This window comes from Desmodus rotundus, chromosome 10, assembly GCF_022682495.2.
Source record: "Desmodus rotundus isolate HL8 chromosome 10, HLdesRot8A.1, whole genome shotgun sequence".
NCBI lineage: Eukaryota > Metazoa > Chordata > Mammalia > Chiroptera > Phyllostomidae > Desmodus > Desmodus rotundus.
In genome coordinates this window covers 66,295,394-66,319,688 of record NC_071396.1, presented here as the reverse complement: position 1 = coordinate 66,319,688, position 24,295 = coordinate 66,295,394, and the positions used below count along the sequence as shown (strand labels likewise).

The 24,295-nt window shown below is 36.1% G+C and overlaps 1 protein-coding gene across 11 annotated transcripts in view; it reads left to right on the top strand.

Moving 5' to 3' along the window:
- Nucleotides 1–24,295, top strand: part of ANKRD12 (ankyrin repeat domain 12) — a 139,972-nt gene that overhangs the window by 75,710 nt on the left and 39,967 nt on the right. For 10 of the 11 annotated variants that reach the window (XM_045187702.2, XM_045187704.3, XM_024580247.4 and 7 more), the window contains 3 exons: nt 1,360–1,560; nt 4,702–4,844; nt 18,944–19,091. In XM_045187702.2, the coding sequence (XP_045043637.2) occupies nt 1,360–1,560; nt 4,702–4,844; nt 18,944–19,091 (492 nt within the window). Of the gene's footprint in view, nt 1–1,359; nt 1,561–4,701; nt 4,845–18,943; nt 19,092–24,295 lie in introns of those variants that run through there. The other variant, XM_024580248.3, reaches the window with a different exon arrangement.

The following is a 24,295-nucleotide window of genomic DNA, read 5'->3' as shown; positions in this document are numbered from 1 at the left end:
CTTAGTCAACTTTATTAATATATATAGAATTAGAGTGGAAAGTCTTTGAAATATCACACTGTTTGCCAGCATATAAATACACTTAGATGTTAGGGTTCATTGTTTTATGCATTTCATAATTAATTTCCCATGTTTTTATTTTGTTTAACCTCATTGCCATAATGGAGGTTAAACATTACTGTTTATTTATTTTGTGTGTGTGAATATTGTTTTGGTTTGGCTAAGAAAATTCTGTATGAATTCCTTGCACATTGTGTGAATTTACAAGTATGTTCTTTCGTTTTTAAGAAGTTTGACAGCTCATATTCTTAATAAATAATTTGATTATAAAGATAATAAAACTCATTTATTCATTCGACAAATATTACATGAGTATCACTATGTACCAAAAAGTCTTCTAAGACATCAAGATAAAGTGATGAGTAAGATAGACAAGGTGCTTGCTCTGACGAAGTATACGTTATAGAAGTCATAGATAGGAAATGGATAATTACACAATATACTTTAAAATTAAAAAGGTAAACCTTAAACTTTTTTCTTAATGGGGAAGGGATGATTTTTATTACTTTAGGGCTCTAATTACACTAGAAAATTTTTTTCCGCACTTTTTTTCTCTTAGAGCAGTTGTTTTAAATAGTTGTAAATTTCAGAATTATTAACACTGTACATATGTCTTGAATCCTTAACTGGTAAGAAAGTATTTTTTTATTTTGTCTTTCTCTAGTAGTTATGAAATGGGGACGAGAGGACATTAGACATCATCTAGTTTACCATTCTTGTTTTTGATATGGAAACTGAAACAAATCAAAAACTGGGAATCACATCAAAGCACGTTTTTTCTCATCACCTGCTTTTTGAAGGCCTTTTCCAGACTTTATTTCTTGTAGTTCTTAAATTTCATCTTCATACTAAAATCATTCATGACCTTAATTTGCACTTTAATATCAGAGTACAACTCCAATACTTTGAGTCAGAGGTATGACTCTAGTCTTCAGTGTCATTTCATCTAGGTCTTAGAATAGTAGCTATGAAAAAAACATTTTTTTTTTTGCAATTTATCAAATTATTCATTGAGCAAGCACTTTTAGGGTATGTAACTGATACTTTATTAATCATTTTAAGCCAGTTTTATGAATAAACAGAATAAAACATTTTTTTCTAAATTGGCTCATGCAACATGGCTCATGATAACCGTAAAGAATGATCTACTCCAAGTATTTGGGTCAACTTTTAGATTGTTAGGGTGTGAAGATGTTTCTCCTGTTCCAGGAAATTAGCACATTACCTATAAAAAGCCTTTAAATCAACATACAAAATATTTAGCCTAGAACTTTTCTTAACTTTCTTTCTTTCTTATAGATTCCACACCAAATCATTCATCACAAACAACGCCAGCCCAAAAGAAAACTCCCAGTTCCTCGTCTCGACAAAAAGATAAAGTTAATAAACGAAATGAACGTGGTGAAACTCCTTTACACATGGCAGCTATTCGAGGAGATGTGAAACAAGTCAAAGAATTAATAAGTCTAGGGGCAAATGTAAATGTGAAGGATTTTGCAGGTAAGGATAGTAATTAAATACTAAAACCAAGGAACTAAAATTTAAAATATATCTAAACAGATTTCGGTTACAATTTAATCCACATTTTTTTTTCTTCTTGCTAAAACAGAAGAGTTCTAAACTGCACTTTATTACAAAACTATTTTGGATTGTGTACATAAAACCTTGATCTCTGCTACAATTCCACATCAGTAATTACTCAGATTTTTAAATATTAAATTTAGTTTTTAGTTGATAGACTTGTAATATTTTTATCCGATTTAGGTTTTATTTTAGGTGAATTAGAGTTACATAATATTTTCAAAGTAGTTAATTTATTCTTAAATATTTCAAGAACTTTTATTAACTAGAACATGAAGAGCTATACAGGAGACGTGGTGGTGTTTTAATTACTCAAATACCATACCAATACATTCTTAGTAAGTCATTCAAACAGTAAAAGTATGCAGAAGACCATACAGAATTTCCCTTTTGTTTCACATACTGTGATACCACGCATTCCCTCCCCACAGTTTCTTTCTGTAGAACTATTGTTAACAATTTGAGGGTCATTCTTTTCATGCATTTTTATTATATATATGTGTAAAATGAACATTTACTTATACATAGGCTTTTTTAAAAAAAAATCAAATCCATCTATATCTGTTAGCCTTCAGTTATACTGTCTGCTTTTTTTAACTTAATGCCTTACAGATATTTCTGTCAATGCATACAGGTGGTTCTACTTCATTCATTTTAACGGCTATATATAGTATCTTATAGTATAGATTCCATAGACAATACTTCAGTGACCACTCTGGTAGAAATACCTTTGTGTATATGTAGTTATGGAAGGATTTCAGTTAGAAGGAAAAATGCTAAATCAAAGGGAATACATACTTAAAAATTTTTTGAAATACAGGCAAATGACCTTCCAAAAAATCTTTTTATCAATTTACTCTACCATCAAGAGTACTTATATGAAAGACCTCTTTTCTTACATCTTCACTAAAACTGGGTATTATCATTTTAATTATTAGCAGTCTGACAGTTAAAAAAAATCTTTAATTTGGATTGTCTTAATTAGTGGTGTCAGTGAATGTATCTTATGCATATTATAAATTTATATGTATTCTCTGACTTGCTGGATCCAGTTCTTTGCCCATTTTCCTTATGGTTTGGTAGTGTTATTATTAATATGTAAGAGCCCTTCATTTTATATAGGTTTTAAGTATCAAATATGTAAATATTTTTACTGTCTGTGGCTATGTTTAAATTTTCATTATAGTATTATTGTAGTAAAGTTTTTAATACAGTAATATCAGTTATTTTTATTTGTGGGTTCTTTGGTATTCTATTTAAGGCAGCCTTTTCTGCCCTTATAAAACTGTACCCCTATGTTTTATTGTTTCCAAATTTTGTTTCTGTTTAGCTTTTACACATACCCCTACTAGAATACACCTGGAATTTATTTCTCTATTGGGTGTGAATTGGGGAAAGGGTGATATGCAGGGGTCCCCAACCTCCAAGACCAGTACCCGTCCAGGCCTGTTAAGAACCAGGCCCCACAGCAGGAGGTGAGCTTGAATGTAATGCACTTGAATCATCCCAAAACCGTCCCCCCAGCCCCTGTTTGGTCCGTGGAAAAACTGTCTTCTACAAAACTGGTCCCTGGTACCGAAAAGGTTGGGGACCACTTCTACAGGATCAGTGTTAAAGAATGAGACGTAAACTTGATATTATCTCTCAAAAACCAAGAAAAATTTTACTTTTCCTTTGATCTGACAAGCCACTTCTAAGCATCTCTCTTAAATGTTTAATCATGAATATGCATAAATATTTAATTGTAAGGATATTTGTTGCAGCACTGTTACTAATATTTAGAAATTAGAGATAATTTAAATGCCCAGTAGCAGGAGCTTATTTAAATAAATTATGAGATAGTCAGAGTTCCGGCCAAGATGGAGGCGTAGGTAGAAACCCTTCACTTCCTCGCACAACCAAAACAAGGATAACAACCAATCTAAAATCAGTAAACAGCCAGAAGTGCCAGAAAATCAAACTGCATGGAACTCCAATAACCAAGAACTTAAAGAAAAAGTCAACCAGAACAACCAGACTGGTAAGAACCCGTGGTGTAGGCAGGGCCAGCTGAAAAAAAATGGCAGCAAGGCCTCAGACCCTGTGGGCAGGGCTGGCTGAAGGAAGAACTGAGGCTCACTGTGGACCATGGCAGTTGCTGCAGTGGGAGAAACTCCTAGTCTCACATTGGAAAATGGGCTAGAGCCAAGCAGGTGAGCTGCATTGTTCCCTCTCTGGCCCCTCCCCACAGGCAGCACCACAGTGCAGCAAGGAGGGTTGCCCTGCCCTGGTATATACCTAAGGCCCCAACCCCTTACAACTTAACAGGTACGCCAAGACAAAGAAATATGGCCCAAATGAAAGAATACAGCAAAAGGGTGATATGCAGGGATCCTCAACCTCCAAGACCAGTACTGGTCCAGGCCTGTTAGGAACCAGGCCCCACAGCAGGAGGTGAGCTTGAATGTAATGCTCAGAGAAACAGAGTCCCAAAGTTTCTATAGTTTAGAAAACAACCAGTTGTTTTAAAATTATGAAAATGAGAGGGAGATAATCTAGTAGGGTTTATGCAAAATTATATAAATTATATTTAGGTGTTGGGTTTTGGGTAATGCTTATTTTCTCCTGTGTATTTTTATGCTAATTTTTAGTTAAAATAATAAATATTAAAGTCAAAAAAGATTGTATAGACTTAACAGATGAAAGCCCTTAAAACAAAGGGGATTTTGTTTACTGAATGAAAGACCTTTACAAACTTAGTAGTATTTTGCATCCTTTTTCTGTTCTTTTCCCATAGTTGACATGATAAATTGTAGCAAGTTTATATTTATTGAATAAGCTTAAATGTTTAATACTTTTGTCAAACAATTTAGCCTGAGTGGAAATAAAATATTACCATGAATGAACCTTCTATAAGATTAGTGGTGTTCTTAGGTATTTATTTATTGTTCGTTATTTCTTTTTCCTTCTGTCCTATATGCATTTAGAATTATATGTCACATGTGGTTTAGAATATAAAAACATTTATATATTCAATTAGTACAAGTGAACCTTATGGTTAAAATAGTATTCTTACTTTAGGTTGGACACCACTGCACGAAGCTTGCAATGTTGGATATTATGATGTCGCTAAGATACTTATAGCTGCTGGAGCAGATGTTAACACACAAGGATTAGATGATGATACTCCACTCCATGATTCTGCTAGTAGTGGACATAGAGATGTAAGTATGATAGAAAAATCAGTAATATTCATTTTCAAAATACAAACTCAGCCCAGAGTAATTTAGTTTGCTTCATAGTCATGCTGTCTCCTGTCATATTTCACTCTGCCTGATCAGCTCATCTGTATTTTATTTTTTGTTTTATCTACCTCTGAACTGCTAATTCCTATCATAGTCATATTTCATATTATCTTTGCCTAAAATTTATTTAGTTTGATAGTTAATTTAATCTGGCACAATTTTTATTTCCAGCCCATGCTCTCTGGTAACTAGATGTGGTAGTTAAAGTGGATTTTACTTACAATTAAAATTTTACTTAGGCTTGTTAATATTTAATGATCCCTGTATTCATAACTTTTATTCCTGCATTTTAGCTGACATTATTTATTTAATATATTCAGATGGTTTATGTGTATAATAATAAAAACATTATAATCAAACATGCTTATAAATTAATGGTATTTGTAATACTCTGAACCACATGGGTTTTAAATTTCATTTGCATTTTAAATCTCTGACATGTTAATAACAAAGCCAGACCATTCTTAGTTGTAATGAAGCGCATGTTTTAAGTGTGTTTAATGCTTAATTTCATTGCTGTAATCTGCTTACAGCCAGAGCAGATCAATCTGGAACACCATTAGCAGTAGTTCTAAATGAGATTTTGTTTTTTCAAATAAGTGGATTTTCTCTTTTACTTAATTTCTACTTTTAGTAAATAATACTTGCATATATTTTAGAAAGTTGAAAAGTACTAGTCAGCTTATAAAGGTAACTGCAAGGCCCTGTTCCATGCCTCCCCATTTCTCAGTACCTTTAGCCAAAAACAACTGATGTGTAGGTGTTTCTTCTAGTAGTTACCTCTTTATTTCTAACAAGATGCAAGCTATGCTGCTTTTTAATTTTTAGTCATTATTTATTGATTTCCTGCAAAGGATTTTATTAAATACTGCTGCTTGGAGATTCAGAATATACCATAAGTATATTTCCTTTTTTGATCTTTATTACCTGGGTTAACATACTGCCTCACTCTTACTTAATTTTTTATGCATCTATTTTTGTTCTTCCTTACTCTGTGATGTAACTCTAAAATGCCTCTCAATCATAAACTGATCAGTGTGTTCACTATTTTTGAGAATTATCTTTGTGATTTCTCATATCCTTGTATAAGGATAACTTGTATCCTGCTCTAATCGGGCCTAGTTGCTCTCTAGGTCTGTAGGATCTGGAGAGCGGTCCTGGGATATTTCTGCCTTTAATCCCATGTGGAATTCTCCCTCTCTCCATGAGATTTCCAGTTTCCTGCTGCCCATCTTAACTCTCTGGGGATATTAATTAAAACGATTTGTTCTACTTCCTGCATGGTCATAGATTTCTCCAAGATCCTTTATATTACTGCTCTGGTTTGTTTTATTTTTCAAATTAGAGATCTGCTAACTTATGTTTGTTCATATTTGAATGAGGTTCTAAAAAAACCTGATTGACAAGATCCGTGTTTTACGCAGCTTTTTGACTGGTGGGCTTTTCTGTAGTATGTCTAGACAAAATGACTGAAATCCCCTTTTTTACTTGCCTCTTTAGCAGCAAACATTCTGTGCCTTTCTGGAGGGAAAATGGAATCTGCAGTGAAGATAGATAGGAATTCTATTCTGGCCTGGCTATTTTACTAACTGTGTGATCTTGAACAAAATACTTTTCTCCTTTGAACCTTATCTCATCTTTAATTTATATAATAAATAACACCTATATAAAGGGGATATTTTGAAGAAAAAGAAGGTGCTGTGCATGTTAACATGTTGAAATGTAAATTTTTAATAGAACAGGTAAAAGATTAAAAGGCTACATTTATATTGCTCTTTTTCAAATATACTTAAATATTTTGGAAACTAAAAATGTTTTTGTCATTTACATGTTTCTAAAGATTATTTTTCATGGTTCTCAGTTCCAATTTTGAAGAAAAATAGCCTGTAAATGTTATTTTTCCTAAACTTGTCCTTGCTTACCATTGGACCAGTCTTTTCTGCTCTCTTGGCAGTTCATACATATCTAAATGATAGCACTTACTACATTATTTTTTATTGACGTACTTGTCTGTTTTCCTGCACTGCTCTGCGAGTACCAGGCATACAAGCTTTTTGTATTGTTCTGTGTCAGTGACCCCTGGAACTGCTCGTCACATAAGAAGCACTTAATCAATTCCACATGAATGCATGTATATATACATGGATGGATGGATGGAATAGATAACTGAGGATAGACAGAATATCAAAGTCTTAATCCACAAGGCCTGACAATATATAGGGCACATTTCCTTTTCCACTGAACTTATCTGAAATGTACGTTTTTCTGGCTGTGTTATTTTATATACAGTACATTCTACCCCATCATCATTATTGATAGTTTGTCAAAGATGACTAGTTTTCTTTTTCTTTTTTTTTTTTTTTAAATTTTATTTATTTATTTTGGAGGGAGAAAGGGAGAGAAATGTCGATGTGTGGTTGGTTACCTCTTACGTGTCCCCTACTGGGGACCTGGCCTACAACCCAGGCATGTGCCCTGACTGGGAATTGAACAGGCAACCCTTTGGTTCACAGTCCGGCGCTCAATCCACTGAGGTACACCAGCCAGGGCAACTAGTTTTAAGGGTGATATATAAAGATTTCCTGATTTCTAAATGTAATGTTAAAGAATTCTGCCTTGTGAGTAAAAAGATGTGTTTCTATGAATACAAGTTTTTAAATAAGCATATAGTTGCAAAATATTTCCAAAAGCCGATCTTTGAGCTCATATACTTACAGGGATTCAAACACTGTTTCCACTGTCTTTCTGGGGGGAGACTGACATGCTATTTTCAAGAAACCTTTGGTTTTTTTTCCTCCTACCAACCAGCCTAGGAGAGTAGGAGTCCAACTCAGAGCTATTGAGACTACTTTTTTTCTTTTTCTTTTACTTGTGCCTAAGGAGGACGAAGAATGATAACCACCAAAACTCTCATTTGTATTTATATCTGTATAATAAATGATGAGTCTCTACCAAAGAATTGGACTTCTTTCACTCAGAATACTCATACAACCATCCATAAAACATTTCTAAGATAGGAGAAGCAGAAACAGAGCAGTTCTGTAGCCTGTTATAAACTAGAGTAAGAAAGGATTAACATAGCTTACTAAGAACCTAATCTTTGGCCCATCTTTTGCAAGTGCATAGTTCTTCATGATAAACATTTTTATAATAGTTTTATTCCTAGTTCTGTTTAGATACCTGTCTTTATTTTCTTCTTGTCTCATCATTTTTATCTACTTCTAAGTTTGCTTCATGCTGCGTTTTGAGCAACTTTAAGTTACTTTAAATTTTTTAGAATTTAGAATAATAACCTATTTGAATGAACCACCTGTCCCTGAATGATCATAGTCATATAATAATTGTTTGTTGATTATTTCCTGATAGGTGTAGGAAGCTTTCAGCAGTTTTTTAAGATCCTTTATTCTTCTTTCTCATTCTAGATCCCTAGCTTAAGGAAATAAGCCTAAAAATGGAAAATACAAGATGTCCACTACAGTATTATTTATAATAACTAATTTTTTTTTACTCCTCAAGCCCCTAAAATAACAAGATTTTAAAGGACATAGACCCCATAAGGACTAAGAGCACAAGAAAAAAGAAAATCAATATTTTGGAAGATGGAAATTAGAGGAGTGACTAGTTACTGACCTAGAATAGGGTTTAGCACACCTCTTCTGTTAAGGACCGGATAGTAAATATTTTAAGCTTTGCAGGCCACAAACCACCTCCACAACCTCTTCCTCCTACTCTCTTTCTCTCTTCTCTTCTGTACTTCTCTTTTATCAGCCCTTTTTTAAGTATTTTAAAAGAATATAAAAACTATTTTCAGTTGGCAAGGGAGATTTGGCCTGTAAACCAAATTTGCCAACTCCTGATTTAGAAAACCCAAGGATATTGAAACCAAAGCCATTCCAACACATAATCACAGAAAACTAAATGGGATTGATGGTGCTGAGTACTTCTGGAAGTGCCTGTTTTGGGGAGGGGAGGCTAGGGGATGGAGGGATTGAGCAAAAAAGGAAAAGGATTCATGGACAACAGTGTGGTGATTGCAGGGGGTGGGGGGTATAAGGGGAAATGGGAAAAAATGCAATAAAGATTAAATTTATGCGTGTGTGTATACATATGTAGACACACACACACATACATGTATGAGACTGAAAACAAAAGGATCAAAGTCTTTTTGACCCTCATATCCCCTTCCTAACCCTACACAGCCAGATGATTGCACCTCTCCCACCCTGGCGGATGATTGGAGGTTTATTTCCTGGCAAATATAAACCATTTATTCTGGGTTGATATACCACAGCAGTTGAGAGTAAGGATTAAGTGTATATTAATTAGGTAAGACCCAGCCTTCTTTTCAGCAACCACAATGCTGACAGTAAAGCTTATTGTTGGCATGAGTTGAAAGATTTCTCCATGGGAAATTGAACTAGACAAGAGGGGGTGGGTGGAAGTCTGATGAAATGGCCCAGTCATATGGCACTGGCATGAAATCCATCTCTGCAAATTCTACCCATGCCTGCAAACCTTCCAGTACGTCTCTTACTGCCTTACTTTTAAATGTGAACAGCCAGTGATCATCTGACATTTAGGAAAGTCTCTAATATGGTAGGAAAAGACCAAAACAAGCAAACAGAATAATAGGAACTTTAAGGACATAATACCAAGTGGAACGTCCAAAAAAACAACCCCCACCCATTAACTTCCCCAAAGAAATAAGAGAGTTTATTGCAGCCATGAAACAAGAACCATCTTTCTTAAAATACTGTTAGATATATTGGGTACATAGGTTCAAGGTTATGACTAGCTGTACATTTGTACATGACTAATGTTAAGCCATAACATTTAAGCAGTCTTGTTATAACACGTGTTTTGTAATGGTGTATGATATTTGATAATAAATTGTATCTGAGAGATACTGCAAACTCTGAAGTCAGTGGTGTTAATAGTTTTTTTTCTTCGTTAACTTTGAAGTCCATGATGTGTGTGTGTGCGTACGTACACGTGTGTGTGTGTTCATTTCATTTACTGTTGAAAATTTCTTGCTCAACAAGCAGAAAAAGGAAAATATGTGTTAGGTGCTATGCATCCAAAACAAGTTGCTTCTCAAAATATTTTTGTGTTGTGAAAAGTATGCCTTGAGCACAGCAATACTGTTTGTGATGACTATTACAAAATGTTTTGCAAAGTCAGCTATTGAAGATTCTGATTAATTAGTGTTAAAGACATTTTTTGGTTGTATTTTTAGCAATATCCATGTTTCTGTTATTTGAAAAGAAAATTTTTTATTCTACGCTTTTATGTTTCTTTGTTTAATAATTTCTAAATTGTAACTGAAAATTAAAAATCCTGTATTTTAATATGTAAATATAATAAATGCTAATTTGCAGTGTTTTTAATTCTTTTTTGCATTTCAGCACATACTAATAATGAATGTATCTCTCGAACATAACTGACCTACGCTGTAATGTTTTTGACCACGAACTCTTCAGGGTTTTACAAGAACAGTGAATTTTTTTAATAAAGCTCTTAGAAATTAATATATGGTAGCAGAAATTAAAAATGGAGTATTGAGAGTTAAATGTAAAGTTGAGGAACTCTCCCAGAAACTAGGGAAAAAAAGACAAAGGTGGAACAGGGGAAATGAGGAAAAAGAAGGCTAATTCAAGAGATCTTTTTTTCTTAGAAGACAGAACAGTGAAAACATAGAGAGGGCATTATCAAATAAATAAAACCAAAAACTTCCAGAACCGAAGGATAAGGGTCCTCAGCACAATGGATGTAAAAAGACCAAGACCAAGATACATTGTTGCTGGAATTTCAGAAAAATGGGGACAGATACTCACCTCAAGCTTACAGAGAGTAAAAGCAAATTGCACATGAAGATAAATTATAATGGCATCAGACTTTCAGTAACACTATAAGCGAGAAGATAATGGACTGATGCCTTTAAAATTTCAGGGAAAATTATTCTGTATCCAGACTAAGTACTAATCAAGTGAAGATAGAATAAAGATACTTTGTGACAGGGAAAAATCTCAAAATATGTACTCTCTCAGGAATCTCCTGGAGTTGTGATTTCACCAAATGGGTTAGTAAACCAAGAAAGAAGATAGGATATAGAGAATCCAATACAAAACTGAGGGAAGGTTATTCCTGGGATGGTAGCATAAAGGAAGGTGCCGATGTGACGACTGCGGGACAAAACTAGAGAGCAACCAGTCCATTTTACAGCAAGTTAGAAGGCTTGGAGAAAGGAGTCTCTAACAGTACGTAGATTGAATCGAAAAGGTATATACTTGTAGCAGAATATGAGATGAATTAAATGTGATTGTGCAGAAAACTGAGCAAATGAAAAATCAAGATATTTAACTCTATGGAGGAAAATAAAGTTGTGTAAGAATGGAAATTTAGTCACAGTGTATTATTTGGCTCAACATTTACATTAGTCATAAACACAAAAAATTAATATAACTTTCAATATATTGAAAAGAGAGAAGGAAGGAAAGTGTATGTGTATGGGAGAGGAGAGGATGGGGGTTAGTGAGAGAGAGTGGAATTCACATCTTCCATTGTAAGACAATAGACAATGCCTAAAAACTGAAAAATACAGCAGGGGCAAGCTAACTGTCTCTGGCGTAAAAAAAACCGTCCAAACCATGGAGAATTTTTTTAAGAGTTTGAGTCAAATAGGATATGCCTGGAAGCAAGATCTCAACAGACTGAGAAAAATCTAACAGTTTACAGTTTCTCTTATGTATTTGAGGTTAAGGAAGGAAGGAAGATTGCATGAAGGTGAGAGAAAGCAAGATTAGATTACAGGATAGGTAAGATTATGCACTTTCTTTAGAAAGAGGGGCCTGAAAGGGGGTTATTTCAAAGGTGTGTTAACCTAGTTGCACAGAAACAATGGACCTGTGCTTGCTTAAGTCAGAGATAAGCCTTTAAGTAAAGTTATATGCCCAGGATATGACTACCCACCATGGTCTGCCCAGTTAGGAAATTATGATCAGATCACTCTCTGAGGTTACTTTTATAGAACCCACCTTTTTTTGTCCACAGTATGTTAATTAAGTATATGGAGATAAGTATATTTTGCAGCTTCCTCACCTTTCAGCCTTCATAGAACTGAATACAGTTAAGGTCTTTCTCTGGATTAGGTTTTGGCTTAAGGAAATACAGTGGCTGGTTTGATTGCGTATTGGGACCACTAAAACCTTCTTCATGTCAGTAATAAGACTATTTCACTTACCATTTGTATGTTAACTGGCATAACACTTTTAATTTCCTTCGAGAACTTTTTCTTTGCATTCACAACTTGGCTAACTGTTTGACCCAAGAGGTCTAGCATTCTGTCTTTCTGGGCTTTCAGCATGCCTTCCTCATTAACTTGATTCCTGGCTTTTGATTTGAAGTGAAAGATGTGCAACTCTTCCTTTCATTTGAACACTTAGAGGTTATTGTAGGAATATTAATTAGCCTAATCTCAATACTGTTGTGTCTCAGGGAATAGGGAGGTCTGAGGAAAGGGAGAGAAACAGGGAATAACTGGTCAGTGGAGCAGTCAGAATACATACAACATTTATCAATTAAGTTCACAATTTACTGGACATGGTTTGTTACTCCCCAAAACAATTAGTAGAAACATCAAAAATCACTGGTCACAAAACACTATAACAACTATAATAACAATGAAAAAGTTTGAAATATTGTGAGAATTACCAAAATGTGACACAGAGACACAAAGTGAGGAAATGCTGTTGGAAAAATAGCTCTGGTAGACTTGCTCAAGTCGGATTGCCACAGTCCTTCAATTTCTAAAAAACACAGGGTCAGCAAAGCACAATAAAGCAACGTGTAATAAAACAAGGTATACCTGTATTTTCGAAGTACCACAGTTACGTGTTGGGGATGTAACGACAAAGACTTGATCCAACATGGAGTTTATGGTCTAGAATAAAGTGATAAGTGTGTTAATAATATCATAGTATAGATTTACATATGGTAGAACACACTAATGTCAGTGGAAATAGAAGCTCAAAACAAGAAGAGTTGTTAAGGAAGCATAAATAGTAACACTTGACCACCTATGAGTGAAAAATAAAAGGCAGTGACGACTCCCAGCTTTCTAGCTTCAGATACAGGTGCCTGTCACTGAGAATGGAAATAGATGAGAGATAAGGGTGCAAGTTTAATGAACTCTGGGACATACTTCCTTCAGATATTGTATTGAAATACAATTATGTTCAGTTGAATGTTTCCGATCAACATTGGGATATTTGGGTTTGATGCTGAGAAAGGGTTCAGAGAGCAAGAGAAGGAAAATTAATGAATGGATAGCATAATTGTTACCACATTCAAACAGAGTGAGTAAGATTATCAAAGAGCTTGACTGTAAAGGAAATAAAGAGGAGGGGAATATAGTTTTGAACAGTTTTTTGTTTTATTCATGTTTCATTTCATTGCCATTTTTTTTATATGAAATAAGCATAAACTGGAAATACTGGCTTCTAGAACAGAACCAACCAAAAAGAGGTTGAAAATACAGAAAGGAAGAGGATAAGGAGTAACACATAAAAGAAACAAAATGATGACTAACCAGGCAGATCCTGGCTTTATGGAGCCCAAAGCTTACATAATTTGGTGAGAGGGGAGAGGATATCTTTAAGAACAATTTTGGAATAATGAATACAACGTTAGATATAAGGCCTTGTGAGGGGATTATGAAAGTAAGGGGCCCTGAAGTTTGTTTCATTAGTTCTAAGTAAATCCATGTCAGTTTATGATAGTTTAAGCCCCTGAGAGATGGGGAAAAGAAAAGAGCGTTGATAGTACTATTAGCCTTAAACAGAAGGGAAATAACTTCTTTTGACACTCCCTCTAGAAAATAAAGTTGAACCTTAAAACAACATGATTTTAAACTACCCATGTTAACTTAGCCTACACAGAGATTTTTAAAAAATAATATAGTAAATGCATTTTTTCTTCCTTATGATTTTCTTCTTAATCATTTTTAATTTTTCAGTTACAGTTGACATCAGTATTAGTTTCAAGTGTATACCCCAGTGATTAGATATTATATAACTTACTACGTGATCATTCTGATAAATCTTGTACCCATCTGAAATCATACTACATAGTTATTAGAATATTACAGACTATATTCCCTGTGCTGTACTTTACATCCCCATGACTGTTCTGTAACTGCTAATTTGTTTTTTTTAGTCCCTTCACTTTTTCCACCCATCCCACCAATCCCCCTCCTGTCTGGCAATTGACAAAGTGTTCTCTATCTTTGAGTCTGTTTCTGTTACGCTTGTTCATTTATTTTGTTTTCTAGATTCAGTTGTTGATAAATATATATTTGTTGCCATTTTATTTTATATTTCTTCATAAAGAAGACCCTTTAAAACTTTATGTAATACTGATTTTGTAGTGATGAACTCCTGTAGCTTTTTCTTGTCTAGGAAGCACTTTATATGTCCTTCAATTCTAAACCATACCTTTGCTGTGTAGAGTAATTTGGTTTCAGGTTCTTGCTGTTCATCACTTTGAATATTTTTTGTCAATCCCTTCTGGCCCACAAAGTTTCTGTTGAGAAATCAGGTGACACTCCTATGGGAGCTGCCTTGTAGGTAACTAACTGCTTTTCTCTTTCTGCTTTTAAGATTCTCCGTTTGTCTTTAGCCTTTGGCATTTTAATTATGATGTGTCTTGGTGTGGGCTTCTTTGGGTTCATCTTGTTTGGGACTTTATGTGCTTCCTATGCTTGTATATCTGTTTCTTTCACCAGATAGGGAAGTTTTCCATTGTCATTATTTCAAATAGGTTTTCAGTTTCTTGCTCTCTATCTTCCCCTTCTGGTATCCCTATGAAGTAAATGTGAGTACATTTGAAGTTATCCCAGAGGCTCCTTACACTATCTTCATTTTTTATTTATTTATTTTTATTTTTACTTCTGATTGGGTGTTTTTTGTTTCCTTATATTCCAAATCTCTGATTTGATTCTGTTTCAACTACTCTACTTTTGATTTTCTGTAAATTCTTTATTTCAGTAGGTGTATATATTTCTGACTGGTTCTTTTCTGTGGTTTTCATGTCTTTTTTTATGCTGTTGAAGTTCACACTAAGTTCATCTACTCTTACCTTAAGTTCATTGAGCATCCGATAACCAGTGTTTTGAACTGTGCACCTACTAGATTGCTGCCTTCATTGTGCTTAGTTCTTTTTCTGGACATTTGTTCTGTTTTTTTCATTTGGGGCATATTTCTTTGTCTTCTCATTTGACATAATAGCTAGAGCTGCTACATCTCACAAGCTTGGTAGAATAGGCTAATGTAGTAGATGTCCTGTAGGGTCCAGTGGCACAGCCTCCCCATTTACCTGAAATGTCACTTCAGATAATGACCCCTTACCACCATGTGGACTGTGTATGCCATCCTTTTGTAGTTGAGCCTTGATTGATGTTAGCACATCCAAGGTCAGCCATCTGATCAGGAATTGAAAGTCTACCTTTCAGTTCTCAGGACAACACCCAACCAACTTGAGCTGCACTGGCTAAGGCCTGACTTTTCCCTTGAATATATCCCTTGTGGAGGTGGTTGGATGGTACTTCTACACAGTTTAAAGCTTTCTACTGGTTATACTGGCTCTGGGGCCTCCTGACACACACAGGCCAAGGTCAGTTGCCACCTTTGTGTGTTCTGCCCAAGGCCACTCAGCATGAGCTACAAAGGGATCTGCAGATGGCTGGTACTTGTCCTGGGCTTGGAATTGCTCGGGAGAGGTTAAGCTGCAAACCAAGGCTAGGTGTTGCTAGTGCTGAGCCTGAGGTCACTTAGGAAGAAGTATGGGGTTCCCTGAGGGCAGATGCTGCTTGTTTGAGAGATTTTAAGAAAGTCTGAAGCATGACTCAAGACAGGCCATTGGTATGAAAAAGCCACTTGAAACAGCTTGGCTGGGCCACAAGTATGGTGGGGCAAGGTCTCAGGGTATCATTAGGGCGAGGTGAAGAGTGTGATCCAGGTTGATTGAGACTCAGATATGGCACCCGCCTGCCAGCTCTTGTGGGGAAGTCTCAGAAAAGGAGCAATGAGGAAAGTTCCAGCCAAGGTGTAGGTGTAGGTAGAAACCCTTCGCTTCCTTGCACAACCAATCTAAAATCAATAAACAATCAGAAATGCCAGAAATCAAACTGCTTGGAACTCTGACAACCAAGAAATTAAAGAAAAGGTCAACCAGAACAACCAGGCTGGTAAGAACCCATGGTGTGGGCAGGGGCGGCTGAAAAACACTGCAGCTAGGCAACAGACCATTCAGGCGGAGCTGGCTGAGAAAGGTTACAGATCAAGTAGGTGGGGCTTGCTGATGGGGAAACAGACTCAGAGCTCACTGTGGATTACAGTGGTTGCCATGGTGAGAGTCTCTCCCAGTCTCACAAGACAGTTCAGTGGAAAGTGGGCTACAGTCAAGTAGGCGAGCTGCATTGTTCCTTCTCTGGCTCTTCACCCACAGGCAGCACCATAGCACATTAAGGAGGTTTGCCCTGCCCTGGCAAAACCTAAGGCCCCGCCCCCTTAAACTTAACAGGTGTGTGGAGACAAAGATATATGGCCCAAATGAAAGAACAGAGCAAAACTTCAGAAAGAGCTAAGTGAGGAAGAGATCACCAACTTACCTGATGGAGAATTTAAAGCCCTGGTAATCAAAATGCTCACAGAACTGATTGAGCTTGGCCGAAAAATGAAAAATCAAATGAAAGATACCCAAAATGAAATAAAGCAAAATATTCAGGGAACCAACAGTAGCAGGAAGGAAACAGGACTCAAAGCAACAATTCGGAACAAAAGGAGGAAATAAACATTCAACTGGAACAGAATGAAGAAACAAAAATTCAAAAAAGTGAAGAGAGACTTAGGAACCTTTGGGACAACCTGAAACATTCCAATATCCAAATCATAGGGGTGCCAGAAAGAGAAGAACAGCAGCAAGAAATTGAAAACTTACTTGAACAAATAATGAAGGGGAACTTCCCCAATCTGGCAAAGGAAATAGACTGCCAGGAAGTCCAGAGAGTCCCAAAGAAGTTGACCCAAAGAGGAACACACCAGGGCATGTCATCATTAAGTTACCCATGATTAAAGATAAAGAGAGAATCCTAAAAGCAGCAAGAGAAAAGGACACAGTTACCTACAAAGGAGTGCCCATAAGACTCTCAGCTGATTTCTCAAAAGAAACCTTACAGACAAGAAGGGCCTGGAAAGAAGTATTCAAAGTCATGAAAGGCAAGGACCTACATCCAAGATTACTCTATCCAGCAAAGCTATCATTTAGAATGGAAGGGCAGATAAAGTGCTTCACAGATAAGGTCAAATTAAAGAAATTCGTTACCACCAAGCCCTTATTCTGAAATGTTAAAGGGACTTATCTAAGAAAAAGATGATCAAAAATATGAACAGTAAAATGACGACAAACTCACAACTATCAACAAATGAACCTAGAAGAAAAGAAAAACAACGAAAACAGGAACTAAGCAAACAACTTATCAGAAATGGACATCACATGGAGGGATTTCAGTGGGGAGGGGGAAGGGAGGAATAGTGGGGGAAAGGTAGAGGGAAGAAGAAGCATAATTGGTAGGCATAAAATAAAGGGGGAGAAGTCAAAAATGGTATGGGAAACAGAGAACTCAAAGAACTTATATGTATAACCCATCTATAAGAACTAAGTGGGGCGGGGAAAAGCTGAAGGGTTGGGGGTTGCAGGGTGGAGGGTGGGTAAAGTGGGAAAAATTGTGAACACAGTATAATCAATAAAGTAAACTTAGAAGATTTTTTCTTTAATTAAAAAAAAAAAAAAAGGAGCAATGGTTCTGCCAGCACTTCAGTCTGGGAGAATGCTGCCCCTCCAGCTCTCAGCCTGATACCAGACAATTTGGTTCTTCTCCATATGTCCCTGGTGCCTTTTGAGGTGCTGCCCCAGCACTGGAGCTCAGAGTGAGTCCAAGTAAAAATAAGGGTCCCTGTGTGGGCCCTTTAAGACAAAGTGCTTGGGCTCCTGTAGCCCTCGGTCTCACTCAGCCACAATCCTTGCTGGTTTTTATAGCCAGCAGTTATTGGGACTTCTCTTTCTAGCACTGGAACCCTAGGCTGGGGAGTCTGTTGTGGGACTTGGACCTCTCACTTTTTGGGAGACCTCCACAGCCCAGATATTTCTCTTAGTTTTTATCTGCCACCTGTTGGTGTGGGACCAGCCTATTCTGAATCTCCGCTTCTACAAGTCTCAGTGTGGTTTCTTTAAATCCTAAGTTGTAGAACTTCCATTTAGCTAGATTTTAAGCAGCTCTGAATGATGGTCTGTAGCGTGGTTGTGATTTTGATGTGGTTGTGAGAGGATGAAAGTACTGCATTTACCTGTGCTGCCGTCTTGACTGATCCTTACGATTTTATGAATAAAATTTTTTTTCTCTAGCTTACTTTATTGTAAAAATATAGTATATAACATGCAAAGTATGTGTTAATTGACTGTTATCCATAAGGTCAACAGTGGGTAATTAGTAATCAAGTTTTGGGGGACTCTGAATTTATACATGGATTGTCAACTGCAAAAGGCATTGGCACCTCTAATTCCTACACTGCTCAAGGGTCAACTGTATGCATTTTCCAAGGCCAAGAAACATACTAGTCTTGTTCATTGGTTTATTTACAGAACTTGGAACGGTGCTTATTAATAGGTTCTCATTAAATAATTTGTTAGAATGTATAATGGGAAGGGAAGAAACTGATGAGGTATAGTGCTAAAATAGCCCAGCTTAAATTTCAAGGGGGAAATTTATTTGTAGTAGGTAAGTTCATCAGGTGGGGAAGGACAATGAAAATGGAACTTGAAGACAGTAATCATGATTTAAAAGAGACACTGTAAGGAATGGTGGCAGATCGTAGATGAGGCAGAAGAATATTTGTTATCAAGAGAATGGTTGAAATGAGGCAGTCTCTGAAGGGACTAAATCTTCCTACTGTTTAATGTTGCAGATAGTGAAACTGTTACTTCGTCATGGTGGGAATCCATTTCAAGCTAATAAACACGGAGAGCGTCCAGTGGATGTAGCAGAAACAGAGGAGTTGGAACTACTTCTAAAAAGAGAGGTGCCTTTATCTGATGATGATGAAAGTTACACAGGTTCGTTTCAGATCATTTACATTCAGCTGTTTGACAATGATGTTCAGTAGAACATTGTACTTCTACTTCATAATACACAAAATGTTTGAGTACCTTAGAATAATGACAGCTATCTAGTAAGAATGGTGAGTTTAGTAACTATGTCCTCTGTGTAAATGGAGTCATGGTGCCATTGCCCTATTTTCATGATTTTTTTCCCTATAAATTGCTGATGTTACATTGAAGCCCATTGCAGAACCTGTCCCCATTAATAGCTACCACCACTGCTCTTCTATTTTCTTTTTTTTTTGCTTGCTTTTATAAATTATAAAGCTACTAACCAAACCCTTCCTGTCTTTTCCTGGCATTAATGAATCATCTTTACATTTTTACTTTTGTCATTTAGGTGCTTGAACTCTGGTAATTGTTGCAAGGTAGGAGCACAATTTTACAAACACAATTTTTAAAAGGAAGGGACCAAAAGAATATTTCAGAAAACTTCTTGCGTAGTCAGAATTAAAGAAAAAAAAAAGAAAGAAGACATTTACAGTTTGAAATATAACAGAAAAACTTCCTTGTATTGAGGAGAATATTCTGTGTATAGTTTAGGATTCACCATGTTTAAAATAAAAATCAAATGAAAAGACTTTAATAAGTCTTATAATGGACTATGTCTCCAAAAAATCTTAGAGAATTCCTAGAAACAGTTAAGTAATAATATAGTGTTATATGTAAGGGAATAAAAATTTAACCATAACTCATTTAATCTCAGTGGTGGCCAGAAGGCAATAGAACAACAACTATAGTTTTGAGGCAGAAAAGGTCTATAGTATAGAAAATCTACTTTTTTTTCTTAATTGAGGTACAGTTGACATATAAGGTTATATTTGCTTCTGGTATATAATATAATGATTCCATATTTGTATATGCCTCTCCTACCGGTCTGTGGTGAAATGATCACCACAGTAAGTCTAGTTAATATCCATCATTATGTATAGTTAAATTTTTTTCTTACAGTAAGAACTTATAAGATCTATTCTCTTAGTATCCTTTAAATATGCAATGTAGTCACCATGCTGTAGATTACTTTCCCATAACATATTTATTTTATATTTAAGTTTGTACCTTTGATGCCCTCACCCATTTTTTCCCACCACCTTCAGTTCTAGCAATCTGTTCTCTTTTACTGTGAGCTTGGTTTTTGTTTTTAGATTTCACATACAAGTTAGATTATACAGTATTTGTCTTTCTCTGTCTGATTTATTTCACTTAGCATAATATCCTCTAGCTCTATCCATGCTCTTGCAAATGGCAGAATTTTATTTTTTATTTGACTAAATAGTGTTCTATTGTGTATATATACCACATCTTTATTCATTCATCAGTGGATACTTAGGTTGTTCTGAGCACGAGGGGGCTCTGTCTTTTTAAGTTAGTTTTTGTTTTCTTCAGGTAAATACCCAAAGTGGAATTGCTGAATCATACGATAGTTTTGTTTTTAATTTTTTGAGGAACCTTTATGCTGTTTTCCATAGTGACTGTACCAGGTCACATTCTGACCCGATGCACAAGGTTTCTTTTTTTTTTTCCCCCCCACATTCTTGCCAACACTTGTTATTTCTTGTCCTTCTGATAATAGCCATTCTAACAAGTGTGAGATGATATCTGATTGTAGTTTTTATTTGTATTTCCAATTAATGATGTAGAGCATCTTTTCATGTACCTTTTTGGCCATCTGTATGTCCTCTTTGGAAAAATGTCTTACTGAAATTCTCTGCCTCTCAGTCATTGAAATCCTCTGCACATTTTTCAGTTAAGTTATTTGTTTGCTGTTAGAGTTGTGTGAATTCTTTATATATTTTAGATATTAATCCCTCTGCATAAATAAATGATTTGTAGATATTTTCTCCCATTCAGATTGCCTTTTTATTTTGCTGATGATGTCCTTTGTTATGCAGGAGTGAAAAATCCCAATGTTTTATTATGAGAATTCAAACATACTGCAAAGTTCAAAGAACTGTACAGTGAATATCCTGTACCCGCCAGCTATATTATATAGTTGTTAACTTTTTGCTGTATTTCTTTTCTTTAATACAGTTGTCCCATTTCCCCCCCTTTATTCCCATCCACCCTGCACACCCCCCCCCACCTGCATCCCCCCCTTTTTTTCGTGTCCATGGGTCGTACATATAAGTTCTTTGGCGTCTACATTTTCTATACTGTTCTTAACCTCCCCCTGTCTATTTTGTACCTACCATTTATGCTACTTAATTCTTTCTACCTTTCTCCCCCTCCTTCACCCCCACTAATAGCCCTCCATGTGATTTCCATTTCTGTGATTCTGTTCCTTTTCTAGTTTGCTTAGGGTTTTTTTAGGTTCAGTTGTTAATAGCTGTGAATTTGTTGTCATTTTACTATTCATATTTTTTTATCATCTTTTTCTTAGATAAGTCCCATAATAATGGCTTGGTGATGATGAACTCCTTTAACTTGACCTTATCTGGGAAGCACTTTATCTGCCCTTCCATTCTAAATGATAGCTTTGTTGGATAGAGTAATCTTGGATGTAGGTCCTTGCCTTTCATGACTTTGAATACTTCTTTCCAGGCCCTTCTTGTCTGTAAGGTTTCTTTTGAGAAATCAGCTGAGAGTCTTATGGGCACTCCTTTGTAGATAACTGTGTCCTTTTCTCTTGCTGCTTTTAGGATTCTCTCTTTATCTTTAATCTTGAGTAACTTAATGATGATGTGCCTTGGTGTGTTCCTCCTTGGGTCAACTTCTTTGGGACTCTCTGAGCTTCCTGGACTTCCTGGCAGTCTATTTCCTTTGCCAGATTGGGGAAGCTCTCCTTCATTATTTGTTCAAATAAGTTTTCAATTTCTTGCTGCTGCTCTTCTCCTTCTGGCACCCCTCTGATTTGGATGTTGGAATGTTTGTCCTGGACAAACATTCAAGTTGTCCTGGAGGTTCCTAAGCCTCTCCTCATTTTTTTGAATTCTTGTTTCTTCATTCTGTTTTGGTTGAATGTTTCTTTCTTCCTTCCGTTCCAAAACATTGATTTGAGTCCTAGTTTCCTTCCCGTCACTGTTGGTTCCCTGTAGATTTTTCTTTACTTCACATAATGCAACCTTTATTGCTACCTGGGTCTTTTTTATGCCGTTGAGGTACCCAATGAGTTCCTGGAGCATCTTGATTACCAGTGTTTTGAACTGTGCATCTGATAGTTTAGCTATCACTTCGTCGCTTACGGGTATTTTTTCTGGAGCTTTGATCAGTTCTTTCATTTGTGCCTTTTTTTTTGGCTTGGAGCGCCAGTTATGTGGTAAGAGGTGGAGCCTTAGCTGTTCACCAGAGTGGGGCAACACACGAGATTTGTTGTGACTATGTGGGGGAGAGGTTCAAAAGGGAACAGTGCTGCTGGCTCCGCTCTCTGCCAGCTTTCAGTCACTTCCCCTGCTACTCACAATAAAATTGGGCCCTTTTGGTGCTACTTCCTAGGTGGGTGGGTTTGTGTACATTTTGGGACGCTGTGGGTAGCTCCCACAAACTCTCCTGTGAGGCTGGGAGTTTGTCCCACTGCTGCCTCAACCCCCACAGATGTTTTCAGTCAGAGGTTTTGAGGCTTTATTTCCCCACTCTGGAGCCCTGGGTTGTGCTGTCTGTCTCGCTCCCCAGTTGTTCTCCCGGTTTATCTTCACGTGAATGTGGGACTGCCCAGTCTGCCAGCTGCCGCCTCGCCGGGTCTGCCATCAGCTGCCTTGCCGTGAGTCCTCTTCACCTGGCTGCCCATCTCCTCCTCTCCTACCAGTCTGGATGAATGTTTCTCTTTAACTCCTTGGTTGTCAGACTTCCATACAGTTCGATTTTCTGGCAATTCTGGTTGTTTTTTAATTTTTAAATTTTTTGTTGTCCTTCTTTTGGTTGTGCAAAGAGGCACAGTGTATCCACCTAAACCTCCATCCTGGCCAGATATTTCCTTTATTATGTCTATCTACCCTCTAATCCATTGTATTTTTTTGATGCATCTCAAAATAATTTGCAGACCTCTCTGAGTACTTAAGCATGGATTTTATTAACTACATTCAGTTTCTGTGTGTGACTTTTTAGGTAATATTTATATTTGGGAAATTAATACTTCTTTAATAAAACATTCTATGAGTTTTGGGAAATTTATAGACCTGTATAATTCAGCTTTATCAAGATACAGATTATCACTTTTGATCCAGAAAGTTTCTTATACTTCCCCTTCTTAGTCAGTTCCTGCCCCTACTTAATCATTTACACCCTCCTTGGTAAATAAAGATTATCACTAATAGCTAAGAAGTCTAGGGAGAATTTTTTGATGAAGAACAGGATATTTACATTGCCTTTTCACATTACAAGACAGGAAAGGATAAAAACCAAAGGTTCTGTAGTAGAGAAATTCAGCAGCACCTGAACTGTGATCAAAATTAACATCATCAAAGAAGAGACAGATACACATCATGTGCCTTTAGATATGATGTCGTAAAAAGAATACATCACTTTTGTAGCATTCTGGCTGATAATGCATCATCACAAAGAATGCTCTTTTTTTTTCCTTTCTAAAAGCAGTGAAAGATTAAGAAATTCCAATGTCATGAAAAACCAATAAAGGCAGTAGAAATGTTCCACACTATCTAAACAGATAATAAATTAAAGGCAATACCTGCTCCTTGACTGGTTCCTGCACTGGAGGGGGAAAAACATTATTAATGACAAGGAATATGGACAGTAAATTAATGTTGTATCATTGTAAATTTTGAGGTTGACAGCTGTACTGTGGTGACAAGAAAATATCCTTATCTCTTAGGAAATACTGATATACATAGGGGTAAAAAGCCATGATGATGTAATTTACTCTCATAGTTCAGGAAAAAAATATATACACAATGTATATATAGAGAGAAAGCAAATGATAAAGCAAGAGAGTAAACCATTAACAATAGATGACCTGGATAAAGAATATATAGTTTTAGTAGTTTTTATCTTTCTAATTTTTATGAGTTTGAAATTATTTCCAAATAAAATTTAAAATCTATACAAATAAATAAAATTGCCTTGCTTTGTCTATTGAAAGATCTAAAAGCAATGACCAAAACAGTAGCAATAATCATTCCTAGTACCCAGATTATAATCTTGATATATTTTCTACTAAAAGAAAACCAAGGCTTCTTAGGAAAAAATTCTGAATCTAAATCTGGGAT